The 26,617-nt window shown below is 34.8% G+C and overlaps 1 protein-coding gene across 4 annotated transcripts in view; it reads left to right on the forward strand.

The window, feature by feature from the left end:
- Window positions 1-24,121, forward strand: part of IL33 (interleukin 33) — an 89,516-nt gene extending 65,395 nt beyond the window's left edge. For 3 of the 4 annotated variants that reach the window (XM_074197487.1, XM_074197485.1, XM_074197486.1), the window contains exons 2-7: window positions 6,236-6,380; window positions 11,947-12,105; window positions 15,876-16,001; window positions 16,712-16,756; window positions 18,674-18,756; window positions 22,527-24,121. In XM_074197487.1, coding sequence (XP_074053588.1) covers window positions 6,311-6,380; window positions 11,947-12,105; window positions 15,876-16,001; window positions 16,712-16,756; window positions 18,674-18,756; window positions 22,527-22,718 — 675 coding nt within the window. In that variant the 5' untranslated portion in view covers window positions 6,236-6,310 and the 3' untranslated portion in view covers window positions 22,719-24,121. The remainder of the gene's footprint in view (window positions 1-6,235; window positions 6,381-11,946; window positions 12,106-15,875; window positions 16,002-16,711; window positions 16,757-18,673; window positions 18,757-22,526) is intronic. The other variant, XM_074197489.1, reaches the window with a different exon arrangement.
- Window positions 24,122-26,617: the final 2,496 nt, after the last annotated feature.

Below are 26,617 nucleotides of genomic sequence, written 5' to 3' on the forward strand. Positions count from 1 at the left end.
TCTATGTGATCCTGGGCAAGTCATTTAATCCTGTTTGTTAGGCTCAATTCTTTATTTCATAAAATGAGTTGGTGAAGGAAATGGCAATCCTCTCCAGTATCTTTGCCAAGAAAACCCCAAATGGGGTGATGAAAGAGTTGGACATGACTGAAAAATGACTGAACAGCGAATAAAGGCTGAACAACAAACAAAATCTGATGGTTACTGGCTATGTAAACTAATGGATAACAAGTTACATAATCTCTGTAATTCTCACTTTCCTCATCTGCAAAATGGGCAAAAAATTAGCAGCACAGTGCAGTAGGAAGAGACCTGGAATTGAAGTCCAAAGTCTTGGGATTTAGTTCTAGCTGTGCTTTATCTGTCTTTGGGCAAGTTGCTTATCTTCTTCAGTTCTTAATATCCTCATGTATAAAATGAAGGCATTAGAAAAGATGACTCCCCTCCCCTCTCCAACAATGCAGTCTTACAAGCTGCCTATTTCACAGCATTATGATGCAAATGAGCATTCTATAGAAAAATGAGTTATTACAAAAAAACCAAAACTAACAGTTGCCACCCTGACTGGTATCCTCTGGCATCTCCCAACTGTATTTTTGTAAACTGTCTTCCCTCATTAGATTATAAACTCCTTGATAGTAGGGATTGTCTTTTTTTTCTTATTTGTAGCCCCAGTGTTAAGCGCAATGCCTGCCAAGTACCAAGCACTTAATAAATGTTTATCTTATGGTATCATCTTACTCACAAAAAAATTATTTTCTATGTGATTTTTGTCAGGGAAGGAACTTGGTGTGTGCTACACTAGTGTATACTTGGTGTGCCCCTAGCTATACTCAGCTCCAATTTAGTAGAAAATTTCTTAGGAGCTGTCTGAAGTCTATAAAGAATAAGGGACTTGTCAGGGTTGCAAAATAAATAAGTTTCTTAGGCAAGAGATGTACTTGAGTTTTCCTGAATCCAACAAAACTATGGCAGGCTGCCTCTAACTAGCCATATTACCTCAAACATCAATTGTCCTTTTCTTTCACATTTAGCTGGCTAGCTAACTCCTTCACTTTACCAATGAGGAAACTGAAGTTGAGGTAGGTTAAGAGTTATGTCTAAGTTCATGAGGTTGATGAATATCAGAGACAAGATATGAACCCAAATAATCAGACTCCTGACCCACGGCTCCTGCACCAGACTGATTCCACTTAATGATTCTTGAGGAGTTGCCTGGGGCACATAGATTAAATGACTTGCCCAGGGAAAACTATTTTTTTTAAAGCTGATCTTCGTCTTAACTATGTTAATTATATGAAGTGAATTAATTATTAGTGTCATCAAAATAATTTTAAATGCATAATCATAGATTTAAAACTGGAAGAAAAACTCCATAGATTATCTGATTCTAATTTTACAAATAAAGAAACTGAGACTTATAGGTGTAAATGATTTGCCCAAAGTCACACAGATATCAAATGGCAGAGCTAGGATTTGAACCTGCAGCCACCATTCCAAATCCAGTGCTCTTTTCTCTGTACCATACTTGTGTACTACTCATATAATGCTTTCAGTACATTTGATAAGCATTGGTTGAGTTTGATAGGAGAAGAAAGGGAGTGGGCTGGACTACATATGGGCAAATGTACAGCATTTTTAATGACCCCAGTTTTCTCCTTGGAACCAAAAATCCTTGATTTTTAACAATAGCATTCATCATTTATCCCACTGTTGTCAAGTGGATAGATTGTTCATCATCAGAGTAATGTTGACTAGGGGATAGAGCTCTGGGCTTGGAGTCAGGAAGACTCTGACACTTCACTCTGGATAAGTCTTAATATGTCACAGATAACTTTCTAGGACTTTTCTACTAAATCAAAGTTAAATTGCAATGTGCCTCGATAGAGGAAATTCCCACAGTGGGAGTTCTCCAAGCTGATGCAATCATCATAGATCCTTCCCATATTTGTTTTCTTCTGATCATATCTTACAGCTATGAATCATGAAATATCACAGTTCCATACATTCAGTCACCCAGAGAATAATGAATAGGCATACTGTTGTGAGGATCAAATATGTTAATAATTGTAAAGCACTTAGCATAGTTTCTGGTACATAATAAATAATATATAAATCTTAATTATCATATCAGTTATAATCTTCCTGCCTCCAAGTCCAGTGCTATCCACTGAAATCTGTAATGGTAACCTCTTTGAGGATAGGGAGAATCTCTTATTTATATTTATACCATCAGAACTTAGTATCATGTTTAGCATATAGAAAGCAGTTAAATGCTCTTTCATCTATCAAGAAGAAGGCCCCAAGAGTGATAGTGGATCCTTTATGTATTAGTTATAGAAGGACATGGTGATGTTGCTTGTCCTTGTTCTTGAAAAAGACCATGGCCTCAGGGAGGTGATGTCATGACAAGCACATGAATTAGATTTGAGTGAGGAGGTGCTGTGCTTAGTCATCACAAGGACATGGACCAGAGTCACAAAAGATGAGAAGGCATGATCAGAATCAATGGGAGAAGTATCTACTTGGAGAGATGATAAAGACCTTCAAGTATTGAAGAAACAACTGAAGGATCTCAGGGAGAAGAGTCAAGATGTTACAACCTAATTGAATTCTCCTAACATTCCCCTCCAAACAACTTTAATCAAATTTTGGAGTGGCAGAGCCAACAAGAGGTCAGAATTTTCCCAACCTCAGCTAACTTAAGATATTAGCAGAAGTCTGTGACTCCAGGTGGGTGTTGGCCAGGAGCCCAGCAGCAGCACTAGTGGTAGATCTTTAGGAATTCTCAGGGGAAAGGGGGATTTGGGGGACAACTGGTCGAGTAAAGAGTAAAAGGGACCTTTTGCTGATACTAGGTGCAAAACTAGGGCTGTTTGACAACTCTATCATCTATAAGCAGGGTGAAGAAGAGTGCTTCTCATTTTACACAAGAGAGCAGAGATCCTAGGTCCAAGGTCAAAAGGAGAACTAACAATTTGAAGGGCTATAAACACGGATATCCTTTGACCATTACTAGATTTGTACCCCAAAGAGATAAAAGAAAAAGGATCTGTTTGTACAAAATTATTTATAGTAGCTCTTTTTGTGGTGGCAAAGAATTACAAAATGAGGAGAGGCTTATCAGCTGGGAATGACTGAATAAGTTTTGACATATGCTTGTGATGGATTACTATTGTACTTTAAGGAAGGTGGGGTGGAGTCATGAAAAAATAGGATAGGATTTATATAAATTGATGCAAAGTGAGATGATAAGAATCAGGATATCACCATGATGACCAACTATGAAACACTTGTTTATTCTGATTAATACAATGATCCAAAACAATTCTAAAGAATGCTTGATAAACAAATTCCATCCATTTCCAGTGAATTTTCTCACTTTCTTTTTAAATTTTTTTTGCTATTATAGTCTAGTATGCAAATTCATTTTTCATAATTTCTTAAGCATGATTAATATCATTTTTTCCTTCTCTTTATGTTGTTGGGGTAGGATGAGAGGTAGAGAATTTGGAACTCAAAATTTAAAAAGAAAAAAAGGTTAAAATAAATGAAAATAAATTTATTTTTATGAGAAAAGGAGGAAAGAAGGAATGAAAGAAGGAAGTAAAAGAAAGAGGAAGACCCATAGGATGGGGTATCTGAAGATCTGAGTCCCAGCTAAGTCAACTAAGTTGCATAAATTTGGTCAGGTCATAACCTCTCTGAGTTTGTTTTTTCTGTACAAAATGGGAGGTTGGATAAAATGACCTTTAAAGTCATTTCCAACTTTAATTGTCTGTTACTACAAACAGCACCTTAAAGGTAAAAATACTTTTCTCATAGCAACCACTGGACCATGATAATCATTATAATTCTCATTTTCAAGATGAAAAATCAAACATTTGGAGAAATTAAATAACTTGTCCAGGATCCCCCAGTAATGAGTTTTAAAATCAGGTCATGAAGTAAATTTATAACTCCAGGTCCGAGGCTCATCCATGATTCCCTACTGTCCTGACTATGTCTTCTGTCCAGGTCTATTTTCTAGAAACAATTTTGATATCTAACTAAAATAAAATGAAATGTTTCATTCCTCAGGAATCCAAAGATAGTAGTAGTAGTAGTAGTAGTAGTAGTATAGAATTTAGAACTGAAAGAAGGCTAAGAACTCATCCAGCCTATTCAGAGCTAGGCTTGACTCAGTCTGGTCTGAATATATCTAGATAGCCCTATCTTTGTAATCAGCTTTCTTTATATGAAAAACTCAGTGTAAGGGTGGACAGTGGGATGAGGTCAGAGTTTCCTCTCCCAGGACATAGATATTTCCTCCTAGGAATTCTCACTTCCTGGCTGGCTTCTCATTCCTAAAAGCTCATTAAACCACTTCCTACATTCTCCCCACTCCTAACTTCCCAAACAAAGAAGTGGGAAATAAGGGGAAATTTAGCAGATTTAGAAAATTTTTTAAAAAAAGAAAAAATATCTCTTTCTCACTTTTGCAATGAAAGGACAATGACTGTGGAGTGTAAAGCTGATTAAATGAATATAAATATTGTGAGAAAAGATATGAAACATAAACATTTTCCAGAGCACCTGTTTTAGAATTTGATCCATCAATTTCCCATTAGGAATAATTTCTACAAACTTGTATATGATATGCTAACTTTCAGTTTCTAAACTCAAATATATCTTTTGAGTTCCTTTCAAAGATAATAAGAGCAACAATAATAATAATAACAATCATAATAACTTATTTAGTGTTTCAAGATTTGGAAAGTAATTTACCTGCATTATCTCATTTGCTAACTAATAATAATGATAATTGTTGACATTTATTTAGCTCATAGTTTACATGTGATTTCTATAATATTATTTCATTTGATTCACACACAAGAACCTGCTTTATTTTAGTGCAAAGATTAACATCATCATTTTTCAGATAAGAAAACTGATTCTCTTGGGGGCAGCAAGTTGACACTGTGGATAGAACAGTGACTCTGGGAGTCAGGAAGACCTGAGATCAAATGTGGTCTTAGTCACTTAATACATACTTAGCTGTGTGACCTTGGGCAAGTCCCTTTAACTCCATTGTTTGCAAAAACCAAAAATAAAAAAGGAAACTGACTCTCACAGAGGGAAGTGTCCAATTGGAGTCATTTCACTAATAAGTAGTGGATCTGAGAGGGCCCTAAGATCATTCCAGTAGTGTGCAGAAAAACTATCAAAAAAATTTTCACCTAAAAGAAATGAAGGCAAATACAATTTGATATTCTAAGAACACATGAAAGATGAGTATTAATGTAAGTGCTAAAACAATAAAGGGAAAGACAAAGAATAAGGAAATTAAAATGGAATTAATGTTGCCAGGTTATGACTGGGAGTTTTTGGAAAACTTTCTGTGGCTCCCCAATGCCTACCAAATAGATTTCAAACTCCTCTATTTGTTATTCAGGATCCTTCCCACTCTGGCATCACATTTCCATTCTTGTCTTGCTTCATGATAAGTTCCTTTCCAATTCAACTGAACTTCTTTCTAATTCCTGAAACTTTCTATCTCTGGGAGAGTCTCTACCCTTGTCAATCCCAAAGTGATAGCTTATAATATCCTCCCTTTGCCTCTTCATTTGTTAATTCTTAAATTCAATGAAGGAAACTTTCTTTGATATCCCTACAGAAATAATCTCAACCCCATCTTGACCCCCCATGGTTTGCCTTCTGCGATACACTAGTCAAGTAATATGGGTTTGAGTTATCTGTGTTTGTAACTTAACTCTTTACTACACTATAAGCTTCAGGAAGAATGGGACCATGATTAATGTAAATTTTATATCTCTCTTATCCCTTAGCAGTTCATAATGTGCTCAATGCATTTCTCTCAATGCATAAATATTTGTTTTATGAGTGAATAAATTAAATGGTTAGGGCAGCTAGGGCACAGTTAGGGCATAATAGATAAAGTGCTAGGTCTTAAGTCAGGAAGATTCATCTGTCTGAATTCAAATCTGTCCTCATACTCTTATTAGGTATGTGACTCTGAGTAAGTCATTTAATCTTGTTTGTCTCAGTTTCCTCATCTATAAAATGAACTGGGGAATAAAATGGTAAATTTGCTAAGAAAACCTCAAATTGAGTCATGAAGAGTTAGCCATAACTGAAATGACTGAACAACAACAACAAAATTAAATAGTTACTGATTTCTTAAACGTTAACACCTACCAGAAAGGAACTCTAATTTCCCTTTTCTCTCCTACAGAACTATAGTCAAAAAGATTTGACATCATTATATAGCTTTTAAACTCCAAAGAAACCAAAACATTTTAGACTGAGGATGAAACATCTAACTGGAAAGCAGAAAAATAACAAAAAACAACAAATGAAGAAAACTCCCCAGAAACCAGGTAAGGATGGTTTATTTTCTAAATTAATATTTTTATCTTACCTGTTATCAAAATATTTACCACCCCTTGTCCACAATGAGAAAAATGATTATTTCTTTCTATATTAATAGCCGATTTTGTATGTGGGACCCAAAGATCCTCTTTTACCTTTCTCATTCAAAGACCATTCTCTCATTGTTGTTCTCTTTAATGAAATTATTGGTTGATTCTGTGATTTGTTTTCTGACTCATCCATTCTTTTTTTGTTTTTTGTTTTTTTGATTTTTGCAAGGTAGTAGGGTTAAGTGACTTGCCCAAGGTCATATAGCTAAGTAATTATTAAGTGTCTGAGGTCAGATTTAAACTCAGGTACTCCTGACTGTACCACCTAGCTGCTCCCAAAGCACAGTCTCTCAAGGACATTTCTAACCTCATCCAATAATTTATCCCATACTATTTTATCTAAGTGTAATTCTTATGAGAACCTCACCACTGTTTGAATTAAATAGGACTGGGTAGAGGATAGATTCTTTAATATAGATTGCTGGAATAAAATGATCTGGGATTGCTGACATGATCACATCCCAGTATCTCATTAGAAAAAGCCCATCTCTATCATAATATTCATTCTCTCATTAATTGTTAATGAATCAGGGACAACCACTTTTTCAAAGGTATTTAAGCATTCAGTGACATCTATATGGCATCTTTGCTTATGAGAGAGACCATTGGCCTCAATTTATTGATTAAATTACCCAGAAACTCTCTCTTAGACTTTTCATTTTTCTCAATACAAATGCTGCTGTTACTCAAAGGAAGCATGACTACAATACTTACAATGGATAAGAAATCCATGGTTATGCATGATGTAGCAGTTGTAGGTTTTGAATTGATTGTATTCAATCAAAATTGGATTCTCTGGAAGCATTCAGATTTTGTAGATGCCACCTTCTCCATGAGTTTTCCATAATTCCTTAAGCTAAAAATGACTTTTCATTTCATAGCATTTTGTTGGTACATTAATTATGTATTAACTTCTTCTACCTCATTTTATGATTATTTGAATGTTTCTTCCCCAACTAGATCATGAACTTCTTCAGGAAAAGAGACAAAGAAATTTGTCTTTGTGTCTCACTTCTCCTTACCCATATATTGTCAGATGACAATACACATTTGTCAATTTTTATTTGCATTTGAACTATATTTTGAAGTATATATTTGAAAATATAGATTGATTTTGAAAATAATTCAATTCCACTAATAATCCCTAAATTTAAGTAGACATTCATTGAAAACTTCCTTTAACCAAATTGTTCTTCTTAAAAAATAAGATTAATAATTTTTAAAATTTAATTTATTTAATAATTTAATAATTATAATTAATAATCTTTCCACTTCTTTCTAACCTTGTTGTAGAGCTCTCATTGAGCAGTCAAAAGGCCTAAAGATATATATATATATATGTGTGTGTGTGTGTGTGTGTGTGTGTGTATAAATATATAAATATATATATATATATATATATATCAGTCTCTTGGTAATGGGGAATTGACTGAAAAATGAAAAAAAATAATGAAGAAGGTCTCAAACCTGATGGGTCCTTGGAATCAGTTGATTTAAAAAACATACACACAACAACAAAAATGTGGCATCTGTAACTGATAGATTTGTTATTCAGTTGTTTGTCATGTCCAATTCTTTATGACCCCATTTGGGTTTTTTTTTTGCAAGGCAAATGGGGTTAAGTGGCTTGCTTGCCCAAGGCCACACAGCTAGGTAATTATTAAGTGTCTGAGACCGGATTTGAACCCAGGTACTCCTGACTCCAAGGCCAGTGCTTTATCCACTATGCCACCTAGCCGCCCCTGGGGTTTTCTTGGTAGAGATACTGGAATGGTTTGTCATCCCCTTCTCTGCCTCATTTTAAGAATGAGAAAACTGAGGCAAGCAGGGTTAATTGATACTTGTCCAGGGTCACATAGGGAGTTAGTATCTGAGATCAGATTTGAACTCAAGAATATAATTTTCCTGACTCCAGGTCCAGCACTCTGTCCACTGCATAATCTTCCCTGTAGTTCTATTTTATAGTGACCATTTTATAGAACTGTCATTTTTTTTTTTTGGTCTTTAAGGATCTACTTAAAAGCAGTACCTTTTCAAATAAATTGAGTTGATGATGAGTAGAGGACCTGGAGGGGGTTATGTGAATGAGTAAGGAGAATGAAGAGATTCCTCATAAATAAAACATTGTCAGGAGACTTCAAGTGGTTGTAAATAAAGTAACAAAAATAAATAAGAGAACTGAAATATGATTAGAGGTCTTTTTGCTTGGAATGTAGCTGAATCCTGCTTCTGGGTTTGAATCCTGCATTAGCTGTGTGACCAGTGGCCTTGTCTGAAAAATGGGGATGCTTCCATTATCAACCTCATAGGATGCCTATGGGAATAGCACTTTGCAAATCTTTTTTTAAAATATTTATTCTCATTTTGTACAAATAATTTTTATACATTAATAAAATATTCTTATTTAAGAGTAAATAGAATACCCCCCCATAATATAGACTCACTTGAGCGATAAAGGGGAAAGAAAAAAATTAAAATTAAAAAAATAATGGTAATAATTGTAGGTATGGCCAGGTGGCGCAATAGACAGAGCACTAGCCCTGGAGCCACAAGCACCCGAGCCCACATCTGGCCCTGTACACCCAACAATCACCCAGCCATGTGACATGCAAGCCACCTGAACCCTACTGCCCTGCAAATCTTAATTTGAAAATTGTAAATTAATATTATTTTAACTCCATTTTTCTCCACCAATATTCATAATATTAATGAATACCTATGTAACACATGATAATTTCAAGTTTTGAAAGTCTGATATAAGGATTAATCATAAAAATTCTATAGTATGAAATCTTTCTAGAAAGAACATTTCTTGTAGCATAAGACTCTTGAGAAATTAGTGTCATTTAGAAATTAACATATAAATTGAATTACAAACTAAAATTATCACAGGAAAAATTTAATATGACAAAAAATCCTTACCATCTCATAACGAACCACTTCTTTTGATTGTTGTTCAAGAGAAGTGCATTTAAGTATCCTTGTATTGAATGCATATTTGGTTCATGAAATTAATTGAAAGACCTTTTTTGGAAACTTGGTCAAATGAGTCTCATGATAAAATGAGATGATAAGTTTCTGCTACTTGAAGTCATTCTTATTCAATTTTGGGTCCCTCATGTACACCTAGAAACCACAGTCTATTTAGTCCTTCTGTTCATCTAAATACAGCCCAGGAGAAGAAAGGAATCTGTGTGTCAATATCTAAAATTTCACTTAAAGCAAAAATACATTTTGGTTTTTTTACCCATACTTTTATAGAAAACATTTGACTCTATGGATACAAGTGGATCTATAGATGACTTCTTGTTGGAAGCACTTGAACAAAAATTTAAACAATACATTTGATTGAAGAGAGTAGTTGACAGAAAAGCACTATGTTTTAGTGTGAAAAGAAAGGAGATATGTCAGGTATAACAACTATTGGATGTATGGGTGAGGAAGAGTTAGTAAGAGAGAATAATACTACAGTTATGAACCAGGGAACTGAAAGGATGATAATATCCTTAAATGGAAGGATCAAAATGGAAATTGGGAAACTTAGATGAAAGAAGAAAGGAATCATAATGAGTTCATATGTGCTGTTTGTCTGTCCATTTGATCATAGGATGATCTAAGTTCAGAGAGAATCATTTTCAAAGAATGTGCTATGAGGGAACCAGGTAAATTCACGAAGACCCTCTATTGGTTGACATAGGAAAGAGGATGGTTGAGGAATTAGAGACAATTTGTATCAGAGGAGTATTTACTTCAGCAAAATAATGAATTATAGAACTATTACTGTATTCAGGATCAGTAGCTTCTACAGATGGTCCTTTATTCTACCTACATATGCAATCCTTTAAAGTTGGCATCTTCTTCAACCTTTCCAAAAGCAATAATTGCCATTGATTATTCCCAAAACAAAAGGTAAAAAGGATGGAGGGAGAAGAGTTCAGGGATTATGTGTGTGGTGATGGGACAGATGACAAGATGCCAGAATTTGAAGACCTAGGTAAAACCCAGTTCTGTTTCTTATTCCTAAGTGTGACATCGAGTTAGATCAGATGACCTTCATGATCCCTTCCAACTCTAAATGCTCTGATCCTTGAACTTAAAACTGAGAGACATTATCTAATTTGCCCATGATCAAACAGATAATCACAAAGCTGGAGGTAGAATATAAATTTGACTTCCTTTGTTCCTCTCACTATATCCAATGGGTTTAGGGTGGAGGCACCAATAATAAAACTCCAATCATGTTAATCCCAGGTACAAGTAATGGAACTCTTCATTCCCAAAAGGGAAGATACTTCCCTATAGTTACTTGAGAATATCTCTCAATGTCAATCATTCTGTAATTCAAGTTAAGTCCACAAGAACCTTAAGTGCCTTCTCTCTGAAGTCTGTCTGCTGAGCACTATCATTGCAAAGAAAAGAAGAGTGAGGGAGGACCTGACCTCAAGGACCATCGTCTAATAGAAAAGAATAATTCAAACAACTATGTACAAACAAGATATATACAGGATAAATTGGAGATATCTCAGAGGGAAGATACTAAGGTTAGGTATTGAACTGGAGAGCAAAGGGCAACTGCCTCCAGGCTGAAATTTCTTTGCACAGGAGTCATAGGGACCCATTTTGGGGAGACCTGCCTTCAAATCCTGGCTCTGTCACATATTCCCTCTATTATATTATATTATTATATTATATTATATTATATTATATTATATTATATTATATTATATTATATTATATTATATTATATTATATTATATTATATTATATTATCATGCAAATCACTTAACTTTTCAGAAACCCAGTTTCCTTGTCTAAGAAATGAGAAGATTGGACTAGTTAACTTTTCAGATCCTTTGCAACTGTAAATCTCTGATCCTATGTGTCATACATTCAAAACTGTGCATTTAAACAGGTTTTCTATCTATCTAGATTTTAAGACTTGTCAATATTGAATTTCAACCTACTAGGGTGGATCCATATCTATCACTCAGAACAAGTAAAAATGTTATGTGGGTTAACAGAGTAATGATAATAATAGTTCACATTTCACTAGCATTGTAAGGTTTACAAAGCACTTACTTTACAACTCCATGAAAGGGATTATACGAGTATTTTTGTCTCCACTTTTCAGATGAGGAAACTGAGGCTTATAGAGGTCAAATGACTTATCCAAGGTCACACAGCTATTATGTCTTAGAACTAAAATATGTTCTTTCCCCTCTGGACCACTATGATGATGTTAGTTTACTTGGGCCATCAGAGATCTTCTCAGTGTAGGAAAAAAATGATTACTTTTTTGGCATCTACTTTCTTGACCAAAGGAAACACACACACACACACACACACACACACACACACACACACACACTAGCTTGCAAAATGATTAAAGGAGATTGAATGGGTGTAAGGATGGGGTTGTTCACTATTGTGTAATAATAATACTTCCTCCCACACTCTTGTGTAGGATTCTCAAATTCTCGGAAAAACAGTCAGATCAGAAACAAGAATTTGCGTTCAAGGAATGTTGTGATAAATGAAAGTATCACACGTTGTATGAGAAGTTCCATGGTGGAAAACAGACAGTCTACTGATAATCAAAATACACTTAACACTGCTCCTGCAGGTATGTCCTAATTTTCTTTCAATTATTTGTTAATTTGGGGATTCTGTGCAGTAATGGAGAGACTACTTGGTATGGAATCAGAAAGAATAAGTTTGAATCTGACCTTAGGTAAAAGTATTTTCCCACTCCTTAATCTAGATAATGAAAGAAGTTGGACAAAAATATCTCTATAGTCCCTTCTAGCTCTCTGAATTATGAGTAAAATTTGGGTCTTCTATCATTTCTTCTTAAGAAAGTGATTTTCTGTCCAGAGAGTAATAAGAATGCAAAGGAACGCCTCCCTTAATTTTGTTAGAAAAAAGAGGGGAAAAAAGCCCAGATGGATAAACACAAAACTTAATCATTCCAGCTGTATCATTGCCATAGATTCAAAACAGATGAAGAAAGGTGATAGAAACTACCCTAAGATGTTGGCATTTTTGAAAAGGCAACAAAAGTTTTAAAAAATGACTCCCATGAGCATGGTTAAGACAAATTAAAGACAAATCAGTGGAACTCTAGATGTAAAAACAGGGGACCCCGGTGCTAAAATGTATAAAATTAGGTGCTAAAAAATCTTCCTTTGACTTTTCAGTCATGATGAGCAAGTGGGTACTGAGGTGATGATCATTTTGGGGAAAGGGAGTCTGAATTTTCTCCAAAGGTTTTTTTTTTAAATTTCCTCCTCAAAAATGATAGGAGGGGGAATGTTAAAGAATAGTCAAAGAATGAAAAAAATTACTCTGTTCAACTTAGGGTCATGTTACTTGGAACTTAAACTTGCCTTTTCGGTTCATGGAATTGGAATGCAGAATAAGAAACACTGACTGGGCTGACTCTCAATGCTTTTATTATCAGAGGTTTGGCACTTACAGGAAACTAATCTCCCATTGATGGAGAATATACTAAACACAGCTATTACACATAGGATGTTTTTAGAAGAAAAAAAAGAAATACTGAAATCCTGTTTTCTCACATAGATCCATGCTACATTGGAGAGATTTCTCCTCAAATTCAGACATAGACATATCCTTCCCAAGTCTAGGAGGTTTATTTGGAGTGGATTCTTATTCTGCATATATTCCATTTCCTATATCATGTATACAATTCTTTAAAGTTTTCAAAAGTTTTTCTCATGACAACCTTTGAGGAGTAGAGAATGCAAGCATTTTTATTCTCTTTTTTTATAGTAAGGAAAATAAATATCTGAGTTCAAGTAATTGCCCATGAGACTAGAGCCCAACCTTCAGACGGCAAGAATAGCTTTCTTGTTCACATTGGATATATGTGTGTAGTAAGCATCCATTCTAAATTGTCCCGGGGTCACTAACCCCCCCCAAATGACTCCAGACTCATAGAGATAGACTATAGTCCCTTCTGTGGACAGACTACAGTACAAGAACTTTCTGGATAATTCAATTAGAAAGTTCTTACAGAAAAGAATGGCAAAGTTGTAAAGAGAGTCACTTCAGACACTGATTTCAGCAGATGTACCTGTTCTTTACAACCATTACACAAAACTAGACTTTACAAAAGCATTGTGATGGTTCCATAGTTATTGAGCACCTATAGTATTATATAATCATAGGATAGAGGGGGAGAAGGCACTACCCCTTTATTTTAGAGGTAAGGTAGGGAATTTGCTTGTTATCTTTATTTACTCACATCCCACTTAATTCTCAATCTTTTGAAGCCAGGCTCTCAACTTAACTACTCCACTAAATTGCTCTCTGAAGTCATATGTACAAGATTTTAATATGGGGTCAGAACATATGTCCCCTTGGGGATCAGAACACAAATGCATCAAAGTTATACCAATCAATATTGAAGGGAAAGTGTTCTTGATTTCCTGTGCTGCTTGAGGAAGCATAACTCAAAATCAGTAAGCTTCAATTGCTACCTCTGACCCAAACTAGACAAGTTACTTAACATCTCAGCTTCTGGGGCAACTCTCATAAGTTTATAAGTTGTAGAACAGTGGCTGAACTGCAATCATCATCGGGAGTGCCTTAAGACATAAATTCCCCTTCTCCCTAAAAATATTCCCAGGGATTAACACAGTACCTTGTATATATAAGACGCTTAATAGATGTTTGTTCCCAAAATAATATAATATCTGCCTCACTGAAAAGTGCAGTGGGGCTTAATATATTGTTCTGATCTTAGAATCTTAGAGGAAAAAGAGTAGATAAAAAATGTAGATTATCCAGATTGTGATAAATATTCTGTTCAGTTTACAAATAGTTAAAATTTATGTAGCACTTTAAATTGTGCTACATATTATCTCATTTTATCTTCACAACAATCCTGAGAGATAAGTGCTGTTATCATCCTCCTTTTGACAGTTGAAGAAAATGAAGCAGAGGTTAAAAGACTTGATCAGGGTCGCATAGCTAGGAAGTGTCTGAAACCAGATTCCAGATCTAGCACCCTATCTACTATACCACTTAGTTGCATCATTTGTGTGTGTGTGTGCGTGTGTGTATCTTGAGCGGTTACTACAAATGGACAAGCCAACTCCAGAACTGAGTAGAAAGAAATTGATTTGAAATGGAAAATTTTTACTGTGTGTTTTCACTATTAATAATATGATCACAGAATTCTATTTCTTTGACACTAGTCTCCTATTGACATTACATAGCTAAAACCATAGGTCATCACCTCCAAAGAATCACCACAAATAGTAACCTTACAGACAATGGAAAGAGTGTAGTAGGCATAAGATTATACTATGTTTCCATAATTGACATGAAGTTGAGAAGTGGCAATATTAAAGACATTAGGGAAAAAAGAGGTTTAAGCAATATATGAATATTCTAAACTGTATTGGCACCTCTAAAATATTAAAAGGACAAGAAGGGGTGCCCAACACACTGGGGAGAGGATTTGGGGAAAACCAAGGAGAATTGTTCAATATGAAAAAGAATGGAGAGATTGTGATCTCCAATTGTAACTTAGAGTGTTGTATAAATGGTACTTTATGTGAGTGATTATTGTTATGTTAATTAATAGAGGGATCTAGGTTACATTTTCAGTGATTTCATTGGTCACCAATAAGAAATATTAGTGATCCGGGGCGGCTAGGTGGCGCAGTGGGTAAAGCACCAGCCCTGGAGTCAGGAGTACCTGTATTTAAATCCGGTCTCAGACACTTAATAATTACCTAGCCGTGTGGCCTTGGGCAAGCTACTTAACCCCATTTGCCTTGCAAAAACCTAAAAATATGTGTGTGTGTGTATATATATATATATATATATATATATATATATAAATGATCCATAACCAAAAAAAGAAAAACAATCTATCAAAACAGGAATCAGCAAATTATCAAACTTTTTACCCTCAAGATAAAGTTTTGTCAGCAAATGATAATTTTGCCTATAATAAGCAAACAAGTGAATAAAGAGATAAAAATTAATCTTGCTTGAATTAAGGAAATCGAGGTTCATAGAAAGGAAATGAATTGCCCAAGATCGTATAACAAATAATTGCTAGAATTGGGACTTGATATCAGCTCTTCTTACTTTATATCCAATAGTCTTTCTAAGTAGGAGCCCCAGGTGAATATCTAGGGACTTTTGGGTCAAGGAAGACATCTTTACAAGGAAGAGAGTATGTAATCTAAATTTATGTCAGTAACCTTCACTGCCTACTAAGAGTTCAAGATATCCACCACTGGCTGACAAACTGCAGATAAATTTGCAATACGCCTATTAATTTTCAAAAGTAAGAAAATTATCACACATAAGAATAATCCGTGGAACTAAATGATTTTTTATGCTTAATTGCAGTGGTGTTTAGGAGTACAGAGTGCTACACTGGCTTAAATACATTCAGAGATAAGGCTGTCACTTTTCTTTTCGAAAATGGATTCTATGATATCTTTGTTGAAGACTTACTTGGGAATGAAGAGCGAGGTACAGTGTCTTCTTTTGTCCCGAATTAATATTATTGTGATGATTGATTTCACACACACACCCCCTCTAAAAATTTTTATTGAATTGCAAAAATTGGATCTTTACTAGTCCTTCCCATATTTTACAATATCATCCAAGTACAATATGTTACACCATGAGAAATCACAAAACAAGTCAAAATTTATGCTTGTTAAGAAATACTATCCATTGTTAAGCATGATAGAAGATCATATGCTTTTGTTTTCCTAAAATGTAAGCTATTCAATCTCTGTTGAAGATTCAAACAGGAACCACAAAGAAGATGAAATGGTACTTTTTGTCCAGAATTGACAAGGCTCTCACTGCTTATTTCTGCCACCAAAATCTGCCAAATCATAAAAATTACATCACCTCTTCAACATATGCTTAACAATATAACCAGTGCTTCAAACTCTAAAATGAAAATGATATCAATTCTATGAGTCTTTCAATATTTCAATAACAATTAAGTGTTTAGGAGACTCATAAGCAAAACTCATATAAATTATTAAGGAACTATTTCCCAAATTCATATTATGATTCTCAGAACCATAAAATCTTTCTCCTAATTACTGGCACCCAAGATATTGGGAGGACTATCCCCTAAGACTTTCTCATGGGGTTTGAAAGCTAAAATTTTGATTAATCACTAAAAGGATTGTATTGTGTTTTTTTTTTAAATTCTCTTTCAGGTTTGCTATTAGTAGACTTCTTCAGCTATAAAAATTCAAAAGAAGGTAAACATATAATATATAGGCAAAGGAAATGTCAATGCTTTTCTTTCATCCAATTATTTAAGTTGTTCTTTATTTCTTTAAAGAGCACTCAGTAATTGAATTTATACAATTGTATACTTTGGGAGGTTTAGCCTCAAATATTTTATGCATTTGGTAGTTATTTTGAATGGGATTTCCCTTTCTATTATTGCTTCTTATATTTTAATACTTTTAAATATTATAAATTATAAAAACACTTTAAATTAAGCACAAAATTATATTTTTTCATATTATTGTATAAATATTATTTATTTGTAAAATATGTTTTATATTACTTATAGAATATAAATTATAATATAGAAATGTTACTTTTTAAGATTTATTTTATAGCCTTAAATTTTGGTGAAGCAAAATTGTCTCAGTATCTTTGCTTATTCCTTAGAATTTTTCAAAGTAAGCTACTTACTGTCAACAAAACAAGGATAGTTTTATTTCCTTTTTATCTATATTTATTCCTTTATTTACTTTTTATTATTTTATTACTATTCCTTGCATATACAGAACCATATCAATGCCTATCCTTACTTCACTCATAATAATTAGAAGAGGTTCTTTGTTGCTGTTCATTTGTTTCATTTGTATCTTGACTCTTTGTGACTCCACCTGGGTTTTGTTTTCTGTGTTGTTGTTTTTTTTTAAGCAAAGATGTGGAGTAGTTTGCCATTCCCTTCTCCAGTTCATTTTTACAGAGAGGAAATTAAGGCAACCAAGGTTACATGACTTGCCCAGGATCACACAAGTTTGAGGCTGACTTTGAACTTCCTGGCTACAGTCCCAGGGTTAGCCCAAACTGTGATTATTGTGATCCCTAATAAATATGATATTTACTTTTGGTTTTAGATAGATGCTTTTTATAATATTTTTAAAAGTTCCTCTACATTGATAATGTTTTTATTTTTAAGAAATACAGTAAAGATAAATCTAAAACATTTCCCTGGAAGAAAAGGTATAGTGGCAAGTGTGGATATGCCCTTGATGGGAGGTGTCTCAGCTGCTGAGACCACCATACTGGCCTCTTCAGTAGCACTATTCGGAGTCAGACCTAGAAATGGGAGATGGAAGGTGATAGGGAAGCATAAACATATTGTTCTCTTTCCTCTCTGTCCTTGTCCCCTACCACCACTATCACCAAGTACTTGTTGGAAATCTCTATGTACCATCAAAATTATAGAAATTTATCCTTAAAGGGGCCCTAGACATAATGATCATAAAAGCATTTTCCCCATAGTAACCCTAGACGGTTATTAGGTAACATGATAATAATCACTAGCAATTACATGATACTTTAAGCTTTGCAAAGAGTTTTTACATGTAATCTCATTTGTTCTTCATAACTTTATGAGATAGATGAAGATTCTGAGGTTGAGTGAAATTAAGCATCTCTTGATCAGAGTCACACAAAAAATGAGGGTCTGAAGCAAAATTCTAACTCAGGTCTTCCTGATCCAAGTTCAGCACCTTATCCATTGTACTAATATTTTTACCCATCTTCTACAGATGAAGCGATTAAGATGCTCAGAGGGCAAGACCCAAAATCACAGAGCTAGGACTTGGAAGTGTTGCAGCCTAAACTCAAACTTGCATCTTCTACTCCAAATCCAACTCTTGTCCCCAAAATGATCATTTTACGATAGGATCAGAACCTTTTACTTGGAAAAAATGTAGTTTTTGAAGGGGGGAGGGGAGTAATGATGAGAGGTATAAATAAATTTTTACACTGAATTCAGGACTCCAATGCAACAATTCCAGAGCCATGTGTTTGTTTTCAATGTCTCTCCATTTTTTCCCTAGCAGATGTAATTTATAGAAATAAAAGGAAGTTATAATTCTTAAGTCTGTGTTATTACTACTTTTTTTTAATGTCTCTCTTTCTCAAAGGAAAACTGCCCTTAGTGATCCTGAGACCTCGGCCTTCTAACATCGATCTCCACTTGCATAGCAATGGCCAGAATGATCTTGAGGTAACAGAAATATGCTTCTAGTGCTAATGATGATATATACATACCAACAAATGCAGTTTTCTATTATCTGTTATAAGAGGGGTGGGGCATTACAATAGAGGGCATTGTTCAAAAACCCTTTGTCTTTAGTTTTGGAATAGAGTTCACATCTTTAGTACATTAAACTTTGTCTAAGCAACCAAGTGACACAGTGGATAGAGATTTGGGTTTGGAATTAGGAAGACCTGAGCTCAAATTCAGTCTCAGAAACTCCACCAGAAAATGAAGATATTACTATCTACCACTCAGGATTGATTTGAGAATCAAATGATAGTATTTGCAAAGCTTTTTGCACAATGCCTAACATACAGTTTCCCCTCCTCATAACAACCCCATGAAAAGTGTATTGCAAGACTATCAAGCCCATTTTACAGATGATTTGTAAAAAAAGGTTAATTCAATACAAATGGGAAAAACAAAATAAAACAAAAGTTTATTTTAAAAAAACATAATTCAGTGAGTGAAATTATTTACTTGAGGTGACCTAGCTTGCTGTAGTTGTTGTTCAGTCATTTTCAGTTATGTCTGACTCTTTGTGACCCTATTTTGGGTTTCCTTGGCAATGATACTGGAGTATTTCCTGTTCCAGCTCATTTTATAGATGAGCAAACCAAGACAAACAAGGTTAAGTGACCTGCCCTAGATCACCCAGTAAATGTTGGAACCATGACATGTACCTGTCATGTCATCTTCTCTCTCTCTCTCTCTCTCTCTCTCTCTCTCTCTCTCTCTCTCTCTGCAAGGCAATGGGGTTAAGTGACTTTCCTAAGGTCTCACAGCTAAGTAATTATCAAGTGTCTGAGATCAGATTTGGACTCAGGTCTTCCTGACTTTAAGTCCTGGTGCTCTATCCACTGTGCCTAGTTGCCCCATCTGTCAACTTCTGACTGAAGAACCAGTGGGTGTTCCACTATACCTAAGCTACCATACCATTTTAATTCTGTCTAATATTAAATCAAGTTTGAAATCTTGAGTACACATGAGTGAAAGGGTCCTAGAAGCCTCTTTGGTGTAGTCATTAAGAATTTTCCATAGGGGTGGCTAGGTGGCACAGTGGATAGAGCACCAGCCCTGGAGGCAGGAGTACCTGAGTTCAAATCCAGCCTCAGAGATTTAATAATTACCTAGCTGCGTGGCCTTGGGCAAGCCACTTAACCCCATTGACTTGCCAAAAAAAAACCCCTAAAAAAAAGAATTTTCCATAGATGCTCATGTATTAGTTATAACCAAATAACCAGCTCTGGATAAATGAATTGACTCTGTGGAGTTTCTTTTTTATTTTTTCTTTCTTTTTTAATCGGGGAGAAACACTTAGAGTTATAGATTGTTCAAACTGGAAAGGATCTTATGGATCACCTTGTCCAATGCCTAAATTTTATAAAACAGGGAATTAAAGTCCAAAAATGTACCATTGATTTGTTCAATTATATTGATTTGATTGATACATCTTCAGATATATTACACAGAAGCATGTGAGGTTTGGATTCAGGTCTTTTGACATAGAATTCAGGCCAAACAAGTAGTCATCTATCCTCTGCTAGAAGATCTCCATGGAGAGGAACTGATTACCTCTTGAGGGAGCACATTCTAGTTTGGGATAGCTCAAGTTATAATGGAGAGGTTTCTCATTTCGAGGTGCAATTTATTGCTCTGAAACTTTTCTGCCTTCTGTAACACAGAGACTATGAAATACCAGCACGTATGAAAAGTCAATGAAAGTGGCTGATCAGTTATCTGTGAACGTCAGCAAATCCTACTTCAGCATCTGATCTTCCAGTGAATAGTCTAAATTAATCTTTTTTTTTGGTGTTAACTTATTTGATTTCCTTATCTGTCCAAGGGACTCAAAAGTTCTGATTCTACAGCACCTGAGTTCAGTTCTCACAGGCATATTTTGCTATTGGAAAAACCATAGCTTTGAATAAACAGACCTTTTTTTGACAAGGTGCTATCTCTGCTTTTCAGGATACTGTCCAGATCTATCATACCTTTCTTCCAAGAAGCAAGTCTTTTAAATTCAAGATTGTAGTCACTATCTCCAGTGATCTTTGAGCCCAAAAATATAAATTCTGGTACAGCTTCCATTTCTTATCCTTCTATTTGCCAGGGGGTGATGGGACAAGCTGCCAAGATCTTAGTTTTTTTGTTTGATGTTCAGCTTCAAGTCAGCTTTTACACTCTCCTCTGTCACCCTCCCAAAAAGGTTTCTTAAGTCTTTTTCACTTTCTGCCACCAGAGAAGTATTATCTATATCTATGATTATTGATGTTTCTCCCGGCAACCTTAATTCTTAAATAAGACAGTTTACAGCCTTGTCATATTCCTTTTCCAATCTTAAACCATTCAGTATTTCTATGTTCAGTTCTAAATTTTACTTTTTGGCCCACACACAAGGTAGCTCAGGAGACAAGTAAGATGAACTGGTACTCCCATCTCTTTGAGTATTTGCCACATTTTGTTGTTATCCATACAATCACAAAGCTTTTAGTTTAGTCAGTGCTTTCCCTATAACCCAGTGAATGTTGGCAAGTTGAACTCTAATTCTTCTACCTCCTTGAAAACCAATCTGACTCTTCTGATACTTCTTGGTTCACATATTGCTGAAGCCTGGCTTACAGAATCTTAAGCATAGCCTGGCTGGGATGTGAAATGAGTGCAGTTGTTCACTTATTTGAACATTCTTTGGCATTGATTAGGATTGATACATAAACTGATCTTTTCCAATCCAATGACCATTGTTGAGTTTTCCAAATTTGTTGGCATGTTGAATTTAATAGCATCATCTTTTAAGATTTTAAATAGCTCAGATGGAATTCCATCATTTACATTAGTCATTATTAGAAATGTTTTCTAAGGCTCCACAAGCTGGAGACTTCATTCTCCAGACATACAATCATAGTTATTGGTGATGATAAAATCTTTATTGTATTAGTGATGATAAGTATATTTTTGCCACTTCTCTTTAATACCTTTTTAAGTCCCTACCATTTTTCCATGAAATATTCCCATGATATCTCTAATTTTCTTAAAGAAATCACTTGTCTTTCCCATTGTATCATTTTCTTTTATGTCTTGGCATTGCTCACTTAAGAAAACCTTATCTCTATGAAGGAGATAGAAAGAGTAATTACTAACAACTTGGGTGTCAATGAACTTAAATGGATGGGAATGAGTGAATTTAATTCAGGTGATCATTACATTTACTATTGTGGGTAAAAATTCCTTAGAAGAAATGAGAAGGTGTCAGCTAGGTGGTGTAGTGAATAGATTACTGGTCCTGGAGTCAGGAGGATCTGGGTTCAAATGTGACCTCAAACACTTAAAAAATTACCTAGCTGTGTAACTTTGGGCAAGTCACTTAATCCCATTGCTTTAAATAAAAATTTTTAAAAATGTAAAAAAAAGAAGAAATGGAATAAAGGAGGATGGTAATATGTAGGACATTCTATTGGAAAAGATAGGAGGGAATAGGTCGGTAGATCATTGTAGAGGTGCTACTGAGATCACTCAGGGACTGAAAGAAAAGAGGAGAATTGGGGGATGTTACCGAGTGTTGTTAAATGTAGAGGACAAAGGAAGCTGGGGACAATGGCCTAATTTGGGAGGTTTAAGAAAAGAAGTGGAATTGATGTCAAAGAATATCAGATGACTTTGCCCACCGCAGGTACCAAAGAAACATTTCTTCAATTGAAGTGAACTAAAATGTCTGCCTTTCTATCTTATTTTCGTAGCTTCACAAATATGAAAATCAAAACTCAAACCAGGGAAAGAAATTCTTCATTCTGCATTCAGAAGGCCCTGGATTTGTTTCATTTGAGTGTCTCTGTCCTCGAGGATTATACATTGGTGTAAAGCAAAACCGTCTAGAACTTATGACGAAGAAAGAAGATGATGAAGCTTTTATGTTTCGGCTCACTAAGTAATTAGACTTCAACCCCTTTGGTAGCTTCTCAGACTATGGAAGGTTAATTGAATAGAAATCTATGATTTTCTGAGTAAGTGGTCTAAAGAGATATCCTGAGGAGTCTGAGAATGCTCACCATTCAGCCAAGGGACAAAGAAGCATTCCAAAAAGGTCAAAGAATTCTGTTTAATAGGTTCAGAATGAAGGGACCAGTCCAACCCCTTCAGCTGATAGGTTCAAACAACTTCTTCTTAAAGTCAGATTTTTATTAACGTGTTCAAATAGTTATAAAGTTGACCTTTTAAAAAAATTTACAAGAAGGTTGTCCATTAAAAGTATTGTTTCTATGCTTTATAGCTTCAAGCCTTTTTTTAATCATCACAAAAGGCTAAGACCAGAAACTCAGTATCTTTCATCATTTCCACTACATTAGCCACAAAAAAATTCCACTTGACAAATTTCAGAAGCTCATTCCTCCCAAACAGCAAGGGTTTAGTATCTTTTCTACTGGACCAAATTAAATTCAGTTACCCTCCCTTTGGGCAACTAGGTGACACAGTGCTGGGCCTAGAGTAAGGAAGACCTGATTTCAAATCTGGCTTCAGATACTTACTAGCTTTATAAGTCACTTGATCCTATTTGCCTTAGTTTCATCATCTATAAAATGAGTGGGAGAAGGAATACACTTCAGTATCTTTGCCAAGAAAACCCCAAATGGGTTCACAAAGAGTCAGACAAAACTGAAACAACTCAACAAAACTATTCACCCTTTACATAGAATGAGGTCTATTTTGTTTTATGCAATAGATGGATTCCTAAAGTAGAATATGGAAACTGAGTCAGGACAAAGATGTAATTTATGGGGCAGTGTACCCTGGTGGAAGATGAAAAATTCTTCATAGTAAAATGTTCATTCCCTAGCTTTTTTAAGTTCTAATTTTTATATGTGGAATTTCATTCAAATGATACCTACATCATATATCATATTACCTAGAACTAATAAAAAGAATTATTTTTCAAAAAATTAAGACATAAATATTTACTTAACTAACATAGGTTTTAAAAAACATTTACTGGCAGCATCTACACATACTGACACACTTCTCAGTCTCAGTATCTTAAAAATACTTATACTTTAGAGACAAATATAAAAAGTATAATCTATATTATTTGCTTAATAAATCTGAGGCCTAAAAATTGCTATATAGTGTGTGGTTTAAAACAATTACTCTTTAATAACTGTATTTTTGTTGAATTGTTTTTTATTTTAGTCTTCATTATATGGGATGGTTCTCTGGGAGGGGAAGGGATATTAAATTGGGAAATGTAGATGATGTGAAAAACAAAAATAATAAATTGTAATCAATAAATTTGTAAAAACAAAAATAAATAAAATATCAATAAAATTCATTTAAAATAAAATCACTAAATTTGTTATCAGTGATGCAATATGCCATGTTCAATAAACTATTCCTAAAACTGGTTTAGACCATGATGATTTAGGCCTTAAATGACAATGTGCTAAAATTGTTTCAGAGATCTATGGGAGTTCCCTTCACCAGCACAGTTCACAAATTCAGAGTTGATCAAGTGAGTCTCCTAAGGATAGGTCTGACTACTCATTTTCTTACTCAATAAACTAGTGACTAGCCTACTTGACTCTAAAATAAAGTATTATTTCATCCTTATGCCAAACTTCCAGAAAGTCTAGTTTTTGTGTTTTCTACTGTGAATAATTATTAGCATAGTAGTATATATATTTTATATAGACATAAAAATATAAACATATTAAGAGAATGCTCCAAAATTTTTATTGATAAGGATACATGATAAAAAAGAAAGAAAGAAAATGATATGGTTGAGAGCAATGCTTCAAAAAAATCACTTTGGCAGTTTTGCAGAAGACTGATTAGAAAGAAGGGAAGTCTGAAGCAGGGATAACAATTGGGAGCCTATTACAAAAATCACGAGAGAGATGCTAAGCATCTGCACTGGAGTGATGGTTGTGTAAATCATGAGGTCCTTTCTTAATATTGGAAGGCCCCAGAAGAGGAGGGGTAATTCACACTCCAGCATCTAAGTATGGAGCAGTGAAAGTGGAATAATACAGGAGTATTAGAGAAGTCAGCCAACTCTGGAGAAGCTTAGTATCAGAGGTGAAAAGAATGAAGAGGAAGCATTCATAGGTGGGTCCTCAGGTAAAGGTAATGTAATAGAGAGGAAAGTACATTATATTTGAAGTCGTAAGACCTGGTTTAAACCATGGGCCTCCAACTTATTAGCTAAATTACTTTAGACAAGTTTGGATCTCAGTTTCCTCTGCAGCAAAATAAGGAGGTTGGATTAAATTATCATTCCAATTCCTTCTGTCACTGAATCCTATCATCCAGGGTTAGTTCCAAATAAAGTATGTAAGTTGCCAGATAGTATGTTCCTGGGTTGAAGGGAAACTGAGTATCTAGAATATTCCAATTACTTTTTTATAATATAAAAAATTATTCCCCCACCAAATGTCTAACTATGGATTTCTCAACATTTTTGGTTAAAGCAAATCACTTCATTTCTCTGGGTCTCAATTTCTTCATCTGTTAAATGTGGGGAAGAATTATATAGTCTATAATGTGCCCTCCAATGTGGTGGTGATCTAATCCAATTCCTTCATTTTTACCAATTAGGAACCAACATTAATTTGACCAAAGTCACATAGGTAGAACTAGGAATAGAGCTATGTCTTAAACCCAAATCCTCTAATTGTAAATTCAGCACTCTTCAGTGTGCCACACTGCCTCCCAACTTAGTGACCCGGTGACAAAAGATTGAACTTGGTAATTGAAACCATACAGAAGCTAGGGAATATAGTAGATAAGATTAAAAGTCCTGGAGTGAGGAAGACTCATCTTCCTAAGTTCAAATGTGGCCTCAGACAGCTTCAGATGGTAGCTATGTGACCCTGGACAACAGACTTAACCCTGTTTCTCTCAGTCTCCTCAAATGTAAAATGTTCTGGAGAAGGAAATGGCAAATTACTCCAGTATTTTTGCCAAGAAAAATTCAAATGTAGTTATAAAGAATCACACAACCAAAAATACAACAATTCAGACTTGCAGATGACTTCAGAGTTTTGATTGAGAGTGAGGGTGAATGATGGAAGAAATAGGGAATTTGGGAAGAGAAACAACTTGTTTCTAAAGATTATGAGTTCATTTTATTTTAGGTTTTTGCAAGGCAATGAGGTTAAGTGGCTTGCCCAAGGCCACACAGCTAGGTAATTATTAAGTGTCTGAGACTGGATTTGAACCCAGGTACTCCTGACTCCAGGGCTGGTGCTCTATCCACTGTGCCACCTAGCTGCCCCTATGGGTTCATTTTAGAATGTGCTGAGTTTAAAGTGACAATGGTCCAAAGAGTAGAAATATTCTATGAGTACTTGGAAAGATAGGATTGGTACTTGACTGAGAAATTAAGACTGGAATATAGATTTACAAGATATCATTAGAAAAGCAATAGTTACAGCTATGATAAGGGATGATTTCTCCAGTTCAAAACCAAATAAAAAGTTTTGGGACTTTCAGAGATGCCTTGTAAATAGAAAAATAGAATTATAAATGATCTGGTCAAAAAAGAATTAATGACTTCTGCAACATTTCCAACAAGTGATTATCACTTGAAGACCTTTAAGAATAGAGAACTTCCATAATTTCATTTTTGTTAACTTTAGATGTTAAAGAATTAAATTCAGAGAGATGGAGGAAAGTCATGAGTGAGAAACATTTCAGTAGGAATTAGGAAGTAAGGTGGGAGAGGCCTAAGGCAGGTAGAGGGGAGATGAAATGTTAAGCCTAGAAAATAACTAATAGGCCACTTAAAGACAAAGTGAGTGAAAGCAACTAATATGAACTGTCTGGAGATAGCTGAACA

Source organism: Macrotis lagotis, chromosome 8 (assembly GCF_037893015.1).
Source record: "Macrotis lagotis isolate mMagLag1 chromosome 8, bilby.v1.9.chrom.fasta, whole genome shotgun sequence".
NCBI lineage: Eukaryota > Metazoa > Chordata > Mammalia > Peramelemorphia > Peramelidae > Macrotis > Macrotis lagotis.